The sequence below is a fragment of the Apodemus sylvaticus genome, chromosome 11, assembly GCF_947179515.1.
Source record: "Apodemus sylvaticus chromosome 11, mApoSyl1.1, whole genome shotgun sequence".
Classification (NCBI taxonomy): Eukaryota; Metazoa; Chordata; class Mammalia; order Rodentia; family Muridae; genus Apodemus; species Apodemus sylvaticus.
Genome location: NC_067482.1, coordinates 6,041,803 through 6,061,079, shown reverse-complemented (window position 1 = coordinate 6,061,079; position 19,277 = coordinate 6,041,803). Strand labels below are relative to the sequence as shown.

Below are 19,277 nucleotides of genomic sequence, written 5' to 3'. Positions count from 1 at the left end.
CTCCCAGTCCTTCCCACACCCCCTCACCATACATGCCTCCTTCCTTTCTGTTCAGAAAAGGGCAGGTTTCCCAGGGATATCAACAGACAAGGCACAGTGAGCTGCAGTAGGGCTCTATACCTCCGGTCCTGTCAAGGCTGAGGAGGCAGCCCTGGAGGAGGAGAGAGTCCCAGTGGCAGGCAGCACGGCACTGAACATTTTATTCTAAGCACGTATAAACAGGCTGGTCTCAGGTATCGCCGAGAGTGGGCGGAGCATTCCACTGTCGAGAAGCAGTCTGTACTTACTTGTTCAGCACCGGATCAAATGCCTCCACCGTGTTCAGGTATGCGTTGCCATTGTGACCGCCAACTGCAAAGATTTTGCCCATCACTGTCGCGATCCCTACGCCACCCCTGGGAGTGGTGAGTGCCGCCACGTAATCCCACTTGTTGCTTCGAGGGTCATATCGTTCAACCGAGCTCAAAGGGGAATTATCGTCAAAACCACCTAGAAAAGCAATATTTAGAAATGGCATTGCATTTCATAAAACCTGACAACTAAACCTCAACTCAACAGCTTATAAAACTCAAGCGTTTATCAGGCATGTTTAATCCCAGCACTTGGGAGGCAGAGCAGAGCAGAGCGAGGACCTGTGGATCTCCGTGAGTTTGAAGCTAGCCTGCCTGTGAGTTTCAGGATAATCAGGGCAACAAGAAAACCCTGTCTCAAACAAAACAAGATAAACAAAACAAAATCAAACCCTCAAGCTTTTAAAGTTATTTTAGAATGATTTAGAGGAAAAAAATTACCTTAACACTTTTCTACCACCAACAACTACAATTTTCTATAATCTAACTCCATGTAATCAGTATTACAATTTAACAGTAGGCTTAAAAAATCTTTTTCCTCAGTTTTTAAGACAGGATTTCAAGGTGTATCCCTGCCTTAGCTTCCACAGTGCTGGGATTATGGGTGCATGCCACCATGTCTGGGTTTAAAGAGCTGAAGTGAAAAGAAGGTGGATTTATAGGTAGAAAGCAGCTGTGTCATACTGTCCCGAGATTCCAAGAAGCAAGACTGCTTCGCTTCCCTCTGTGTGCAGTCTCAGCAGCCGGGAGCCTGAGAACCAAACTCCACCAAACTGTGAGGCTCACCCAGACAGAGGTGCAAGCTTGCCAGGGCTCTTACGGTCTTGGCTGTGAGCCTAGCTTAATGGCTGAGTCATCTCTCCTGCCCCAGGGCTCCTCTGAAACCATTATTACCAGCACAATTCCTGAGATAGTGGGCTGTGGCCGAGTCTTCATCCATTTTGGCCACAGCCATGTCTCCTCCTGTCATGAGGTCTACAGAAATGACCTGGCACATCCCTGAGTGATGCCTGGTCTGTCACCGTGACCTCCACCACCTTTCCCAGGTCCTTCCCAAGTGAACGGCAGTCTCTTTGGCAACTCCACCCATTTTGCTGAGATGTTTCCTGAGATGCTGCTACTGTGATCCTTTCTTTAAAAATAGGGTCAATTTAAAAAAAATAATCAAATAAAACTCTTCTAATGGGGTTTTATTAAATTCACTAATTTTATGTACATAACCAGATGGATTTTCGCCAAGTGCTTATCCCAGTCTCATCAGAACGAAATCCCCTCCCTCATGATATGAGTCTGTCACTGCTCGTGCTAGCGTGGAAGATCAGGTTTGGCAGTAGCATTGTCTATAGCCTTTGTTTTTTATTGGCTCTGTTTTATCTCCCCAGGTAATAAGAAAGGCTTCGGTGCTGGGGACACAGCTTAACAGCACAGTGCCTGCCCGCCACACAGAAGCCTTAGTTTAGGTTCAATGAGAAACAAATCAAGACAGAGCGAGGAGCGGAGCCGAGGGCAGGTGGCTGTTAGGGGAGCCACCCTGTCATCCGGTGTCACTCACACCAGCTGTCCTCAGTTAAGGAGGATTTGAATGTCCAGGGACCTGTCTCTACAACTGACTCCTGCACCATGGGTGAGGCTGGGGGGAGCTGTGCTATTTCTGTTCTTTTCAGACAAGAGCACAGGAAGAGTCAGATTACTTCTACTTCCAATATTTAAACAATAATATCAACAACACTCTCCTACCAAGAACTGTGAGTAATAAAACCCAACAGCTCACTCCAGTGTGTCCTACGGTGTGTAACACGTGCAATGACCTCTGCCGGCAGCTCCTTCTCTGTGAGGAAAGGTTACTAATTACAACAGAGCGGCTCCTGTGTTGGACATGCACCGTCTCTGACTCCTGAGAGCTGGGTGTGCCCGGCGCAGGCTCACATCGCGTAAGGCCCCACTAGAGGCTGCGGCACACTACCAGGCTGCACGGTGCGGCACACTCAGGAGCTGCCACGGCTCACAGCCAGGCTGCCTCCCTCCTGGTATGACACAAGTCCAGATTACCCTTTCGTACGTTAAGACTCTGAGAGAGCGCAGCTCTAAAAGTCCTCTAACTCAGCACCTCCATTGGTCAAAAAGCAAGAAAGGCTAACATATATACGTCACATGGAGAAGTCACTGGTTTTCTTGAAGTAAACAATATAATTAGCTTTGAAATAAAATGGAAGAAAAAAACAAGCCACTAGACCTTTTAACATTTATTTTAGCAAATCATATTTATGTTTCTACATTTACAAATATTTATCTCATTTAAATGCAAGTGGATTATATTTATGTTAAATATAATCTAAGTTTTGCGATTTGGATTTGTTTTGAGACAGGGTCACACTATGCAGCCCTGGCTTGCCTGGACCTACTATGAAGAGCAGGGTGACCTCAGACTCACCCCTCTGCCTCCTGAGTGCTGGGACTAAAGGCATGTGCCACCACACCTTTCAGAAGTTTTAAATATGATGATTTAAATCAAGCATTGATGCCAAATTTAAGAATTCCAAAGCACAACTCAGGATTGATCCTACCAAAGGTTAAGCATGATAATGGTTTGTTACTGTGTTACTTTCTGGCGTGTGTCATCAAGGGCCCTGACATATTAAGTTAGAGAGATAGCACGGACTCACCAACAACATATAGACAACCGTGGAGCTCGCTGACGCCGTTGCCCGCTCTCCGCTGACCCATTTCCTTCACTTCTACCCACTTATCCAGATGCGGGTGATACCTCTCCACACTGGACAAGGAGGCTACGCCGTCATTGCCACCTACTGCGTAAACATGGTTCTATATGAAGAAGACAAAACACACAACAGCTTTCAGACAGGTTTCTCCATGGTCCCAAAGGTGGACAGAATGCAGGGAAACCCAGCACTTCACGAGCACCCTGGTTACAGTCAATGCCGTGGCTGCTGCTGTGACCAGACTGTGGTGACCTCGGGAGTGCCTGGTGCCTCTCCATGGGAAGGGGCTGTGTAACTTACTATTAAAGCCACGGAGCCGACGCCTCCACGGGGCGTGTTCATTGGTGCCACTGTGCTCCACTGGTCAGACTCGATGTCATATCTTTCCACGTCACTGAAGCACGTATTGTCGTCTAACCCTCCAATTGCATATATCGGGCCCCCTAAGGAGGCCAAGGCGATTCCTCGCCTACAAAAACAATCAAACGTGCTTTAGCATCTGAGTCTGTTTCAGGATAAAGAAGAAATTTTTTATCAGTGCAAGGCACTTCTGAGGATAATTGTATTGGAGTTTTACGTGTGTTACTGTTTCTGAGCCGGCGTACGGGCCGATCCCTTGACTATATGGCACGGCTACACAGGCTACTAGAAACCTGGGTCAAGCTCTTTTTTCCCCTTATTTTTTTTCTGAGGGTTGAGCCCAGGGCCTTGCATCTACCAGGGATGAGTTCTACTCACCAGCTTTATGCTAACCCTAAATTCAGAACAAATAATATTGCAGAACCCCCCCCCCCAAAAAAAACAGTATAAAGAAACCAAAGTGTCCAATTAGTAAGTAGGCAGTTATATAACTGAGAAATTAATGGTCTGATAAGAAAACAGTTTGCTGTGGATTTAAGACGCCAACTTCAGTTCTGAATGCATGAGTTCACTCTGTTGCAGGGTTTCATTAAAACACCACACAAAAGAACACTCGTTTCTATCACAAGCTCTGTGAACACTGCCATATTTCTAGTGGGCATTTATTTTTAATTTTTTGAAAGGAAGACTTAGTCCCTACTGAAGTTACTTCATTGTTAAACAGACAATAGAAAAGGGCAGATTATGTCCACCTAAAGCTGAGCTATTCTAAAGCTGCCTTGGAGATCTCTGAGGACTGTCTTCACTTACAGCTGGCTCTAGGACCCACCTCCCATTTCCCAGGTAACACTGGGAAAGGAAGCTTCGGTCTCACCACTCCTTAAGCCTTCAGATGACGGGGCATGCCTGGACGGTTCTGGTTCAGCGGACACACGATATTCATCTTTCTCACCGCACCTTCCTGCTGTCTCCTGCTAGTCGTTTCTTAGCACAGTCTAGCCAACGTTTCTGTTTACATCCTTCAACTAATGTGCATCCCTGCACCACTGCATAGACAGCTTGCACTAACTGCAAAGCACACACCTGAGAACAGTCTAGGAGCTGAGCGAGCCAGCGTTGACACGCGGTGTGAGCAGCGCAGCTGCTGCATGGCACATGAAGAGCGGCATGACTGCGGTCTCCCGTAAGCTCCCCTTGCTCCTTTGACTGTAACGACTGTCCTGGAAGCTCTATTCCGTTCCTTTGAGATCTGTGTCTCATACTGACACACGCCAACTAATTTCCTCTACACAGAACATCCGCAAACCCAACCTCCCACCCCATAGTCCTGGCATAACTGATGTTCCTTTACACAAGTTCCAATAATCAAAATATAGTTCAACTTATTATAGAGAAAAATTTATTAACTCTAATCTTTTTTTTTGTTTTGTTTTGTTTTTTGGATTTTGGTTTTTTCGAGACAGGGTTTCTCTTTATAGCCCTGGCTGTCCTGGAACTCACTCTGTAGACCAGGCTGGCTTCAAACCCAGAAATCCCCCTGCCTCTGCCTCCCAGAGTGCTGGGATTACAGGAGTGCACCACCACCACCCAGCAACTCTAATCTTAAAGTCAGTAAAGAAGACATAAATTGAGAGCTATTTTCTTAACAAGATAATAATAAGCCTTAGACATAATTAGTATAATAGTTGAGAGAAGTACTACATGCATTTCCATTAAGGTCAGGCATGTTGTCATACTCGTTTCAACTTATCTTCATACAGTATCAAATTATCAGCCAAAAAAGGAGGTACGTAAAACCAATTAAAACCCAAGGATGTGTGAGGAGGGGCTGGAGGGATGGCTCAGTGGTCAAAGGCACTTGCTGCTATTACAGAGGATCAGGATTTAATTCCTGGTAACTCATTAATAAACACCCACAAGTCTAGCTCCGTGGGATGCCCTCTGATGCCTCAGTGGGTGTTTGTATGCATGCACACAAAACCAATCAACCAACCAATCTGTAAAGAAAAATGTATGGAGAGACTGTGAAAGTTGACAGTACTGTCTCTATTGATACTTTCTGTATTTCTGACACGATTGCAACTGTGAGATGTAACACACAAGGAGCCTGGGTGAAGGGCACAGGGCGAGGCGTCCTTGGTATGGTGGCAGCCCAATCCAGGTAATTCTTTGCTGAAGAGGGCTGCTCTATAGCAGTGGAGGATTTTTATAGCACCCGCGCCCTCTTCCCACGAGACACGAGCAGGAACTCCAGCAGAGGAGGCAATACGACCTTCACTGAGGAACCCTGATACCTGTAACACTACAGATTTTATGGTAGCAAGTGTGAGGCCTGCCAGGGTGACATGAGATCCTGTCTCAACACAACACAACACAACAAAGCAGAATACCAAGGACTGGTGAGGTGGCTGGGTCAGGAGGTAAAGACACTGCCGCTGAGCATGACGGCCTAAGTCTGACAGGGATGGAAGAGAGAGACTGACTTCTGCAAGCTGTCTCTGACCTCCACACGAAACCCTCTTCTCACCACATACATAAATGAACACAAAAAGGAATTTAAGTAAAGTTTTACAAATCGAATAAAGAGTGCTACCAGATTTGCAACTTTTCTGAAAGAAAAAAATCTAAAATTGTTTCAAACAAACAAGTTTCAAAAGGAGCAGCAAGGCTTTTTACAGAAGAACAAGGTTGCCAAGATGGGGCCCAAAAGGTGAGCCACTGAGACCACTTTAAAAACGTGCATATGAATGCACATTTAACCGGTGCACATGAGTGGGCGGGTGAAGGATCCACAGGGGGTGTGGGACCCGCTGGAACTGGGTTACAGGGGTTGTAAGCTGCCCAGTGTGGGAGTGGGAACAGAGCCTGGACCCTCTGGAGAGGCAGTGCACATCCTGACCATGGAGCCATTGTCAAGCATCCATTGGTCTGGGTGCTTTCACAACTCGGGCTTGAGGAGAGAAGCTTCTAAAAGCCAGAACCCTGTCAACATAGGATTTTTCAGTTTCTGCCGTCTTTACTTGACGCTGTCCATTCGAGAGGCTTTGCTGGCTGACCCACCTCTTGGTGTTCATCGACGCCTTCATCATCCACTTATTAGTGAGAGGGTCAAACATCTCCATGCTGCCCAGGTGCTCGTTTCCATCATGGCCGCCCACCGCATACACTTTCCCTGCAAACAGAGCGGTCTCCTATGTGACTCCTAAGACCGACACTCATGGTACCCACATGTAAACAGTGTGTAGCCAGAGTGAAAATGAATCCACTTTTAGCATTGCCTTTTGTTCAATGCTGAATTCATGTCACCATAAGGGAGTGAAAACCAGCGGGAACTTTCACCAAACCTGCCTGTGCATAAAGTTATTTAAGAGCTCTCAAATGCTAACTTCTTGGGCTTCATTACTTTTTATTAAGTAGTAAATGACATCATTAATTTTGCCTTCAAAACAAGCCATTAAAATGGAAAAAATGGCTAACAGCCTTTATAGGTTACTATTAATTAAATAATAATTAAATTGACTAATTATCAATAACTATTTATTATAAATATTTTATTAATTTATACTATTTATAATAATATATTAATATTATATATTTATATGACAAATAAGTATAATTATATTAATAAATAATTGTAATTAAATAATAATTAAAATTAATTAATATTAACATATTATAAAGTATGAATCTGTTAATACAAAAATGATCAACCTTTTTCTGATTAAAACCGAAATGCAGAATGTGAGGAAGACTGTTCTCTCATCGAGCTATATCCTCAGCATTTTCCTACACTGTACAGTTATGGAAATGAGATTTTAAATCATTACTGAAAATTAATTTCAGAACCATAGAAAAAACCTGCTAGGAAGATTTTAAGAGTCACCCTTTTCTTGTTTATTAAGAGGACAGATGTTTTTGGAAATACAGAGAAGGGGAGACAGCTCGGCAGTTCAGAGTGCTTGGTCCTCTCACAGAGGACCCACCAGCATCCACGCAGAGGCTCGCAACTGTCTGGAACTCCAGTCCCGGAGGACCTGCTGCCCTCTGCTGGCACCAGGCACACACCTGGGGCACATGTGTATATGCAGGCACACACCTGGGGCACATGTGTACACTCAGGCACACACCTGGGGCACATGTGTACACTCAGGCACACACCTGGGGCACATGTGTACACGCAGGCACACACCTGGGGCACATGTGTACACGCAGGCACACACCTGGGGCACATGTGTACACGCAGGCACACACCTGGGGCACGTGTGTACACGCAGGCACACACCTGGGGCACATGTGTACACGCAGGCACACACCTGGGGCACATGTGTACACGCAGGCACATACCTGGGGCACATGTGTACATGCAGGCACACACCTGGGGCACATATGTACATGCAGGCACACAGTCATACACATTAAAAAACCTCTTAAGATATATAAAAAATAATTTAGGAGCCGGGGTGTAGCTCAGGTGGCAGAGATCCTGCCTCTCATAGGAAGCTCCAGTCAACTCTCAGTAATGTACAAACTGGATATGGTGGTACATGCCTGGAGTCCTGACAGGAGGCAGAAGCAGGAGGATCAGGAGTTCACGGTCAGTCTCGAGTTCACAGGGGCTAGAGACCGTCTCTCAAAAAAATATTAATAAAAACCAAAAATGACTTAGAACTAAAACATTTGCTATAACTGATCCCAGGATGTTTCATACACAAATGAAATCTGCCTGTGAGGCACACTTCTCGCCCATGGTGATTTGATTTGTTTTGTTTTGTTTCGAGACAGGGTTTCTCTGCATAGCCCTGGCTGTCCTGGAACTCACTCTGTAGACCAGGCTGGCCTTGAACTCAGAAAATCCGCCTGCCTCTGCCTCTGCCTCCCAAGAGCTAGGATTAAAGGCCTAGCTTTAATTAAAGGCCTAGCTTTAATTAAAGGCCTTTGCGCCACCACCGCCCAGTTTCCCTTGGTGATTTGAAACAGGGTCTTGCATGTAGCTCAGGGTGACCAGGAACTAAAATCCTCTTGCTTTGGTCTTCAAATGCAGGGATTGTAAGTACGTGCCACCATGCTCAGTCACAAGAATTTCACTTTTCTTGGCCATTCTTTTTTTTTTTTTAATTTATATACCAACAGGCTATGTTATCTAGCCACTGTTACAGAAAGAAAATTTCAAAGTTCACGTTATTAAGAAAAACACCAGGTTTGTGATATGACCTTCGGCTGCAGCAGACCCACCTTCCACAGAGATCACACCCACATGTCTCCTGCGGCTGTTCATTTCTGGTCCGAAGAACCAGCTGTTTTTGTTGATAGAATAGCATTCAATACTGCGAAAGGGGTCACCAGATCCGCCTCGACCACCCACACAAAACAGCACACCTGAAGGGAACGCCACAAGACGCAGATCAGTATCACAGCTTTTAAAACTTTACTCCTAATTACTGTGGAAATTGATTATCAGATCCTGAGTAATGGTTGTTTAAAAAGTGGTGAGTTATGAAATCTAATATAATTCCTTTTCTGCCACCTTGAACTTTTCAAAGAATCCCAGTCAACAGTCGCCTATCCTTTTAAATCCCCATCTACTACAAGCGTCCTGGCTTAAATCATAACCGTCAATAAGCCTTTTTTTTTTTTTATTTAGGAGAAATGACAAGCTTATTTGTATACCATAAAGAGGACCTCTGTTGCCGGGCAGTGGTGGCGCACGCCTTTAATCCCAGCACTTGGGAGTCAGAGGCAGGTGGATTTCTGAGCTGGAGGCCAGCCTGGTCTACAGAGCAAGTTCCAGGACAGCCAGGGCTACACAGAGAAACCCTCACTTGAAGGAAAAAAAGGGGGGGGGGGGATCCTCTGTCTCCACCACGGCCGAGCTGTCTACCCCAACCAACCTCCTAATTGCTTCCCTTCCCTACTGAATACAAGGCCAGCATTGGACACACAGTTCACTTGTTTGGAAAACCCCTTACTGTGGCATCTGTAACATCCAGGTCTCTTGCTTCTCACGACCCACCCATCTTCCTCTCTTTAGCCTGGAAGGAAAGCTTTGTCCCTTTGTGTTAAACCACCTGCGCCATGGTTCTGTGATGGCTATTCCGGGTTGTCAACTTGACTACCTCTGGAATGCACTGCACTCCAGAAGTGGAGGGCACACCTGTGATCCAGTTCTTGAGGCTGGAAGACACGGGCTTCTGACCCCATCTTGATCCCCCCCCCTTTTCACCCCACACTTGGTCTCAGCAAAGCACCTACAATACTCTGCAGAATTTGTCTGTCTTTCCCCTGGACAAGACCAAGTTCCTCCACACAGGCTGAATGTTTGCATTTCTAACACCTATTCCAGCGCTCACCACACAGTCAGCATTTATGTGGCCACGGAACGAGTTTATCCCTGTACGCCCCTTCCCGTTGACTCAAAACTTAGAGCCAGAGAAGATAAAAGTTAGTAGTCCTAAAAGATCACATAGTCAAGTTTATAATAAACAAAAGTCAGTCAAAGGTCCTGACAATGGTACAGTCGTAGTCCCAGAATGTAACTGTGTTCTTCGCTGACATTTTCTCTAAGTGAAAGTTACACAGGTCACCTTCAAACATGTTATGAAAGAAAACTAAAATGGAGGCAAAAATATCAGCATGCAAATCTTTTTCTCTGTTGCTTCTGTGTGGTTTGGACAAATCTAGCCTAATTCTTAGTCTTTCCTTCCCCCAAAATGGAGGAAAACCATCAATGTGATAAATGGCTGGCTCTATTTTCCTTTCCTTCCCCCCCCCCCCACCAGCCCCAGACAGGGTTTTTCTGTGTAGTCCTGGCTGTCCTGGAACTCACTCTGTTGAGCAGGCTGGCCTCGAACTCAGAAATCCTCTGCCTCCCAAGTGCTGGGATTATAGGCGTGCGCCACCACCGCCCAGCTAGGCTGGCTCTTTTGTTAAAACCTACTCTGGATTGGAGAGATGGCTCAGCGGTTAAGAGCACATACTGTTCTTCCAAAGGTCCTGAGTTCAATTCCCAGCAATCGCATGGTGGCTCACAACCATCTGTAATGAAATTCCCCTCTTCTGGTGTTGTATTCATACATAAGATAAATCTTTAAAAAAGCAGCAGCAGCAGGGGAAAACCCTACTGTACAAGTTCCTATGACGATGTGAGACTGTATGAATGTCAAGCATGCTCTGGTGACTCTAGGTTGCTGAGATGTTGAACTGGATGTATGGGTTTGGAGTGCACTTGCACAGTACACACAGTGCTAGGCTTCATCCCCAACCCCAAACAAACAGGCAGAGAAAATAGTGAATTTAAATTATTAAACATTTCAAAATCATGAGACAAGACTCACAAAAACAGAATTCTTTTTCTTTTCTTTTTTGGTTTTGGTTTTGGTTTTTTGAGACAGGGTTTCTCTATGTAGCCCTGGCTGTCCTGGAACTCACTCTATAGACCAGGCTGCCCTTGAACTCACTCTATAGACCAGGCTGCCCTTGAACTCAGAAATCTGCCTGCCCCTGCTTCCCAAGTGCTGGGATTAAAGGTGTGCGCCACTACTGCCTGGCAAAAAGTTTTTTAAAAGACAGGGTTGGCTTGGAAGTGTCCATGTAAAGGAGGCCAGCATCAAACCCACAAGATAAAAACCCACCTGCCTCTACCTAAAAACACGTACTGGGATTAATGACAACTGCAAGTACTGCCTGGCTGTAACTAAAACCTGCAATTCTACTTACTAACACAAAAAGAATTAAGTGACCGCCTTTCTCACGGCGAGCTAACTGTTCAGAAGAAGGTCTTCAGACGCAGTGCTCGCACCCAAGCAAGCCTTCTGTGGTTGTCAGGCTGTTCCCCACAGCACACCTTGGAAACAACGAGGAGGGAGACCTCTGTGTAGGATTCCTCTTGCCGAGCAGCTGGGCTTCACTTACCTTCTCTTGTCCCCCAGACACAGAAATAGACACAGTAGAGACCTGAAGCCTAGCGTGTGGGAGGAGAAGACAGAAAGACCATGGGTTCAAGTTCACCCTGGGTTACATGGGGATTTCCAGGATGCCTGGGTTTCACAGGGACTTCAAAATAGGCCTGAGCCGCATGAGAGCCCATCTAAAGAACACATGTGCCAGATGGTGGCGGCGAATGCCTCTAATCCCAGCACTCGGGAGGCAGAAGCAGGTAGATTTCTGAGTTCGAGAACAGCCTGGTCTACAGAGTGAGTTCCAGGACAGCCAGGGCTACACAAAGAAACCCTGTCTCTGAAAAAAACCAAAATCCAAAAACCAGAAACCAAAACCAAAACAAAACAAAAAGAACACATGCACATTCCCATGCATGTGCGTTTTTTGTGTGTGCGTTTGTGTGCACGTGCATGAGGGCACGATTGAACATAAACTATTTTCTTAGAGAAATACAGTCAAAGCAATATTGCCCAATGAGAAGTTACAATCTTCTTAAATGTAAGAGCCTTCAATTCTAATAGTTTAGCACAGCCCGTCATACAATCGTTAGGTATGTTTTGTTTTGTTTTTGATTTGGTAAAACACAATGACAAATACTGAAATATGTAATGTGTATCAAGCTGAATGCTTGGCACTATAAATACAAGCCTTCGAGATCAACGGTCATTTCTGAGGAACACGGCAATACACAGATTGCAAAGTAACATGCCTAACAAATTCTAACACAACACTTGAAGGCACTGATAGCACCCAATTCTGCCAAAAGACTGAGGGAAGAGCTCGAAGGAAAGCTACTGCTTCAGATTTTGTAGGATCTATATTCCTTTTTTAAACACTGGCTTACTGAGGCCAGGCATATGGCACATGACTGTGACTGAGCATTCAGGAGGCAGAGGCAGGGCCATGAAGACAGCCTGGACTACAGTGACATTCTGTCTTACAAAAGCAACCATCAGAAACAACTAAAACATTGGGGGTATTAGTAAAACTCAATGGTTCATTAAGAATCATGACTACACACATAGAACCTGCTGACCGATCATTACCTTAAGATAATCAGGCCCTAACTGTCTGACTATCACGCTTGGGCAGACATAACCAATAGCCCTACCTTTCTGGTAGGTTGATAAAATGAACACTTACCGGCAGTGTGCTTCCTTGGCGTGGTCCGGACTGTATACTCAAAGTCAGGGACTGGCTTACTGCTCAGGTGAAGGTGGTAGTTCCTTGCTTCGTCCAGTAGATCTCTGCATTTCAGATTCTGCTTGACAATCTGTTCTTTCGCCACAACACCCATAAGAAAATCAACTGGCAATAATGGCAGACGGACCTAAGATCACAAACAGTTGTAATACAAAGCTTAGATCGTAAGAGAATAGATAATCCCCAATCCACACATGTATGTGACTGTGGCTAAGACTTTGTGGTGGCCCTTTATCCTTCACATGCAAAGGCACTGGGTTCAATGCCAAGCCTCCTGAGAACATTACCAAACAAAAAACTGTTACATGTGAAATGAACTAGAGGTTGAAAGTAATTGCTACTCTTGCATCAAAAATCCAATTATAATCTCACACTTGAATATGTTTTCTTCCTCTGAGCAAAAATATAAGTAATTTGTTCTTGAAATGTTAAGATTTTAATAACACTATTAAAATTTTTATTAAACTTGGGCATAACTGAGCATAATGACTCATGTCTGTAAGCCCAGAGCCCGAGAGTCTAAGATGTAAGACTTGTAAACTTGGGGCCAGCGTGAGTTATAGAGTTATCAGGCTAGTCTGGGCTAGACCCTGTGTGCAAATAACAACAAATTGGGTTAAGTAGGCAATGTTTTCAGTTTAGTTTTGCTTTAAGACAGATTTTTATGCATCGCAGGCCAGTCTCAAACTTGCTCTGTAGCCAAGAGTGTTCCCAGCTCGGATCCTCCTCTGTCTCCTGAGTGCTGCGACTGTGGGCAGGCATTGCCACGCCTGGCTTATGCCACACTGAGGAGCCAGCCCTGGGCTTTGTGGGCGGGAGACAAGCGTGTAATTCCAGCCACTCAAGCACACCCTACCAACCCAATGCTTTTTGCCAACTAGAAAATTTAACAAAGCATTCATTTAAGAAAAGGTAAGGAAATGGCACTACTGCTCCCAAGGGAGCCGCTTTACTTCCGAGTAAGTAAACAAGAGGAAGATGGAGGAGGGAGAACAGGAGACCAGGAAGAAAGGCCTGTTCCTAGTTCCTTATCCAAGGTGCCCACTCTGACAGTTAACAGCATCAACAACCACAACAGACACATTTCTGAGGTTTCAAAATAAAATTTAAAATGCAAAGTTACGCCATGTGGTTCTTTCCAGAGTAGGTCTACGATCATTAGGAATAACTATCCTATCATTAGGAAAGTGATTTATGAAAACTTGGAAACTTCATTATACAATAAGTTATAAATGACTGGTAGAACTGTTTTCCTAGAGCCATTTTAGGCTAACAGAAACACTATTGTGTGAATATTTTAAATATGTAAGCTTGTAAAGTAATCAGATGTATCACTAGTGCAGAAGCTGCACAGGCTGTGTAGAGTCAGCCCCCGCACCTTTACCCCTGCAGACATCAGCAGCAGTGGCGCGCACAGCATCCTACCTGAGTCCTACCTGTGCAAGTGTCTCGTCCAGCCACTTGGGATGATGCTGCGGGTTGGCAAGAAGCCACTTGATGGCGGCGCTGTAGACCTGCTTCTCGCTGTCGATGTTGAGGTCGCTGGAGGACAGGAGCTTGTGGAGATGCTGCGGGGACACACTCACAAAGTCCTCGCACTCCACCACCTCAGTGAAGTGCTCACAGGCATACTGGTCCGCCATGTCCATCAGGTCTCTCCGGTTGTGGCTCTCCGCAAAGGCCCGCACTGCCAGGCAGTTGGAGGGATGGAAGTGCAGCTGCATGTATTCACAACAGGCCCTGGCCACCAGCTCGACCTGCAGAATACACGCTGCATACAGCAGAGGCTGGACGTTGTCCACTGTCAGAGTCAGCCGCGAGGAGTAGACAAACTTCACCAAGTCTTCCACGGCATCACCGTCAAAGTCTCGGATCTCGATCAGTGCCTGCTTGGCTTCAGACATTTCGGAAAGAAACATGGCTCTGAAGTAGGGGATCACACAAGCCAGCACCAGCTTGTGACAAGAGATCAGCTTTGAGCCAACCTGTCCAAATCAATACACACAGTGAGACAGTTGCACATCAGAGAACAGGTGCCCTACCCACAGGCAATGCTCTAGACAACACGAATGCTGAAACCCTTCAGCTACTTAGCCTTCAATCTAGAGCAGTTTCTCAAAGTCTGATAGTTTTCATCTCCTAAATTAGCCACATAGAACTATTATTTTCTATGTTACTCATATTTGAGGATTGTGTTGTGAAATAGTAAACATTTTTAAAAGGTTTATTTATTTATTATATGTGAGTACACGGTAGCTTCTTCTTCCAGAAGAAGAGTGTCAGATATTATTACAGATGGTTTTGAGCCACCATGTGGTTGATGGGATCTGAACTCAGGACCTCTGGAAGAGCAGTCAGTGCTCTTAACTGCTGAGCCATCTCTCCAGCCCCAATAGTAAACATTTTAAAGCAGCCTAAAAATAACATCTTAGCAATTATCTGAAATTTAGCTATAGACCACCAAGTGGGACTACAGCTTAATGGTAGTGGGTTTGCCTTGCATGTGTAAGGCTGAAAGTCCAATTCCTGACCCCCGCCCCCCCCAAAAAAGACAACACTATTTATTACACAGTAGAACCACACAGTAGTCATGCAATTTCCAGAGAACCACTATTTTAAAACTAATAAAACTTAACAGCCAGAGTGGTAGTTTGAATGCAAATACCCCCATAGCTAATATTTGAATGTTTGCTTCCCAATGTGGATCTGTTTGGGAAAGATTAGGACACGTGACCTTGTCGGAGGAGTGCGGCAGGCACCCCACGCAGGTTCTGAGGTCTCTAAAGCCCATGCTATTATTCCCAGCTAGCTCTCTCTTCATGTGCACTCCCAGCTACTGCTCCAGCAGTACTGCCCGCCTGTGTGTCTGCGGCTGTGTGTCTGCGTGCCTCCGGACCCCGTGCTCTCTCCCGCAATGGTAACGGACTCACCCTCTGATACTGTAAGCCCTGATAAACTCTTGCATAAGTTGCCCTGTCATGGTGTCTCTTCACAGCAATAGGACAGTAACTAAAGCAGACAATTATTTTCATGTAAGTTATAATAAAACACTGTCTTTCTACAACTCTATTTCAATTTCTTGATTAAAAACAAAAAATAACTTAAAATGTGGCCAAATCCTCCCAACCCAAAATGTACTTTTTTAGAGTAACTATCCATTCTAAGGTCTAAAGATCTTTGGACCACTATATATGGCCTGTTACTATACCAACTCTAAGTTACATATTACCACATAGTCTGTAAAGTTTACTTCTGCAATTCCCTTTTTGGTACATAAAAATAATTATTAGTTATCAAAAAAAGTCAGAAATCAGAAATATATAAACTTGGTACTTCAAACTGAACTAAAAAACATATAAACTACAAAATAACTGTATGATTTAGTCATAGAAATAAGACCATGAAGTATATATATATGATATATACTGCATGTGTGTGTCCTTAATACTAGCAAAATTTCTTGTCTACATTTTTGTTATATTAATGAACAAACATGAATAATTCAAGATAGTAAGAAAAAACACATCAATCTTAAATTTTAGTAAAATACTGACACTGCTGAAATTATTTCTTTCTTAAAAAAAAGAAGAAATACTTAAGATTGGCTACTATGGATCAAAACACAACAAAACAAAGGCTCCTGGATCAGTAAAGCCTTTTCTGTCACCATGGCGACATGGGCAGAGGGCTGAGGGCGCAGATCTCACCTTACTTGTGAGCTAACAACTCTAACAAAGGAGCTGAAGTTAGCCTCAACTATTGAAAAGAACAGTTATGTCCCAGCTACTGGTTCTTAGAAGGTAGCTTATCTACTGACCTACAGAACCGGTTTCTCCCAAGACGTTTTCTCAGTCTCACCTGCCCAGTGAACAGGACAGCAGGAAAGTCCTTACTGCCGACAGGACTATCAACGTGCTGATACATGTGCTTCAAAGACATTTACACAAGCTGAAGGAGAACTAAGTTTCCTGAAATATGTAATTACTTTCCAAGTTTCTGAAACCATTGCAAGTCTCCTACAGTCTTGTTACAGTAGCTATGACACATTATCATCTGAAATTAGCCAGTCAGGACATTTCGATTGTTCATTAGTTTACACACAAATATCTTACAGAAAAAGGTGAGTGTTTTTTTCTTAATTTTGGGATGAATTTGGAGGCCCACCATGTTTTTATAGCTTGCTATCTTCTGCCAAGCTACCTGTCAAGAACACAAAGCAATTTCCACATCCAGAATGTGGCTTTTCACCTCAGCAATATTTAAAGCAAGGTTCTGTTCAAAGCAAACATTTTTCCCTCTTATTCCTTTTTTTTTTTTTTTTTTTTTTTTTGGTTTTTTGGATTTGTTTGTTTTTTTGAGACAGGGTTTCTCTGTGTAACCCTGGCTGTCCTGGAACTCACTCTGTAGTCCAGGCTGGCCTCCAACTCAGAAATCCACTTGCCTCTGCCTCCCAGAGTGCTGGGATTACAGGCATGCACCACGCCTGGCTTATTCCTTAACTATGTAACAGTTTTCAACAATGTGGTTATTCTGAAAGTACTTTGTACACAAAATAATAAAAACAATTCTGTATCCAAACTCTTTTTACCTCCTCATAAGCAATTTTCTGAGTTTTCAATTTAAGATCTGATAATTTTGCTCGTTTAATTATACTACTTTTAAAAAAATATTTTTTTAAAGATTTATTTATTGTTATATGTAAGTATGTAAGTACACCATAGCTGTCTTCAGACACCCCAGAAGAGGGCATCAGATCTCATTATGGATGGCTGTGAGCCACCATGTGGTGGCTGGGATTTGAACTCAGGACCTTTGGAAGAGCAGTCAGTGCTCTCAACCGCTAAGCCATCTCTCCAGCCCCTAAAAAATTAAATTACTTAGTCACCCAGAAAGTATTTTATTGTCAAGATCTAAAATAAAAGAGGATAGATGTATCAGTCTCAAACTAATTTTAACATATACTAAATTACCACAGGACAGCAGCCAGCCACTGTTCTACAATAACTAACTTCATTCTGATTCATTTTTAAATTATATAATGGAGACAATTCAGATAGCATTTAAGGGTTGAAATAAACAATATAAATATTCAAATAATCCTTCTGAGTAAGAGGAAACAGACTCAAACAATCAATCCAAGTGAGCTACTATTTGAAAGGACAAACCAAGACTGTCACAGAATTCTGGAGACACCTTAATATCTCAGAATAGTTAAACACTGGGTAAAGGGACCTTCTCCACTGTGTGTAAAGGGACCTCTCTGTTTCTTGAATAAAGGGTCCTTCTCCATCAAGGGTCAAGGGACCTTCTCTGTTATGAGGAAAGGGGACCTTCTCCATTACCATTACCATTCCTTTTGTATTACCTTACAACTGGGATATGGTCTGAAAGTCCCCTCCCCAACCCTATGTGGTGGGGTTTTGAGAAGTGAAGAAATCATGGGGCTCCGAGATCATGAAATAAATCACTTATAAAAGGGTTAGCTCAATTAGCTCATGCCTTTCTATCCTTCTGCCTTCCACCATGTGAGACACAGTCACTATGCCCTCACAGACTCATCCTCCCGGAAGAAGGCAGCAACAAGGTGCCATTTCAGAAGCAGAGGGTAACCCTCACCAGATACCCATCCTGCTGTAACGTTAGCTTGAACTCCTCTGCCTTCAGAACTGTCAGGTCAGGAATCAATAGTTACAATGTAACCAATTCATCTTTCTCCACCTTTAGGGAAGTATTATTATAATGGGGTTTACAACTGTTTCTCTATAGTCGTTCAGAATGATTGGTTTTACCTGATTAGTTGAAAGTTTTGACAACAAATAACACCACTTAAAATTTTGGAAAAATATTAATATAGCCTATGAACATTGGCTTAAAAATCAAGCATTCTTTTTTTTAAGCAAAATAATATAAATACTATACCTTCTGCCAACATTAAGAGTTGGTACAGAGACTTGAAGTTCTTGTTATACAGATCTTTCACCTGTTTGGTTAGAGTCACACCAAGATACTTTATATTGTTTGTGACTATTGTGAAAGGTGTCATTTCCCTAATTTCTTTCTCAGCCTATTTATCCTTTGAGTATAGGAAGACTACTGATTTGTTCTGGTTAATTTTATATCTGGCCACTTTGCTGAAGTTGTTTATCAGCTTTAGGAGTTCTCTGGTAGAGTTTTTTGGGTCGCTTAAGTATACTAACATATCATCTGCAAATAGTGATAGTTTGACTTCTTCCTTTCCAATTTGTATCCCTTTGACCTCCTTTTGTGGTCTAATTGCTCTAGCTAGAACTTCAAGTACTATATTAAAAAAGATATGGAGAGAGGGGGCAGCCTTGTCAAGTCCCTGATTTTAGTGGGATTGCTTCAAGTTTCTCTCCATTTAGTCTGAGGTTGGCTGTATATTGCTTTTACTATGTTTAGGTATGGGCCTTGAATTCCTGATCTTTCCAAGACTTTTAACATGAAAGGGTGCTGAATTTTGTCAAATGCTTTTTCAGCAACTAATGAAATGACCATGTGGTTTATTTGAATTTGTTTATGTAGTGGATTACATTGAGATTTCCATATATTGAACCATCCCTGTTTGCATCCCTGGGACGAAGCCCACTTGATCGTGGTAAATGATTGTTTTGATGTGTTCTTGGATTTGGTTGGCAAGAATTTTATTGAGTATTTTTGCATCGATATTCATAAGGTAAAATGGTCTGAA

The 19,277-nt window shown here is 43.6% G+C and overlaps 1 protein-coding gene across 3 annotated transcripts in view; it reads right to left on the bottom strand.

The window, feature by feature from the left end:
• The window catches only part of Klhl8 (kelch like family member 8), a 52,381-nt gene that overhangs the window by 1,601 nt on the left and 31,503 nt on the right, over nucleotides 1–19,277 (bottom strand). For all 3 annotated transcript variants that reach the window (XR_007980211.1, XM_052198899.1, XM_052198900.1), the window contains exons 3-9: nucleotides 14,005–14,553; nucleotides 12,509–12,695; nucleotides 8,663–8,806; nucleotides 6,491–6,602; nucleotides 3,371–3,539; nucleotides 3,014–3,173; nucleotides 288–489 (exon numbers count right to left, since the gene is read on the bottom strand). Coding sequence is in view for 2 of the 3 variants with exons in the window: in XM_052198899.1 (XP_052054859.1) it covers nucleotides 288–489; nucleotides 3,014–3,173; nucleotides 3,371–3,539; nucleotides 6,491–6,602; nucleotides 8,663–8,806; nucleotides 12,509–12,695; nucleotides 14,005–14,553 (1,523 nt within the window). In the remaining variant the exon portion in view is untranslated. The remainder of the gene's footprint in view (nucleotides 1–287; nucleotides 490–3,013; nucleotides 3,174–3,370; nucleotides 3,540–6,490; nucleotides 6,603–8,662; nucleotides 8,807–12,508; nucleotides 12,696–14,004; nucleotides 14,554–19,277) is intronic.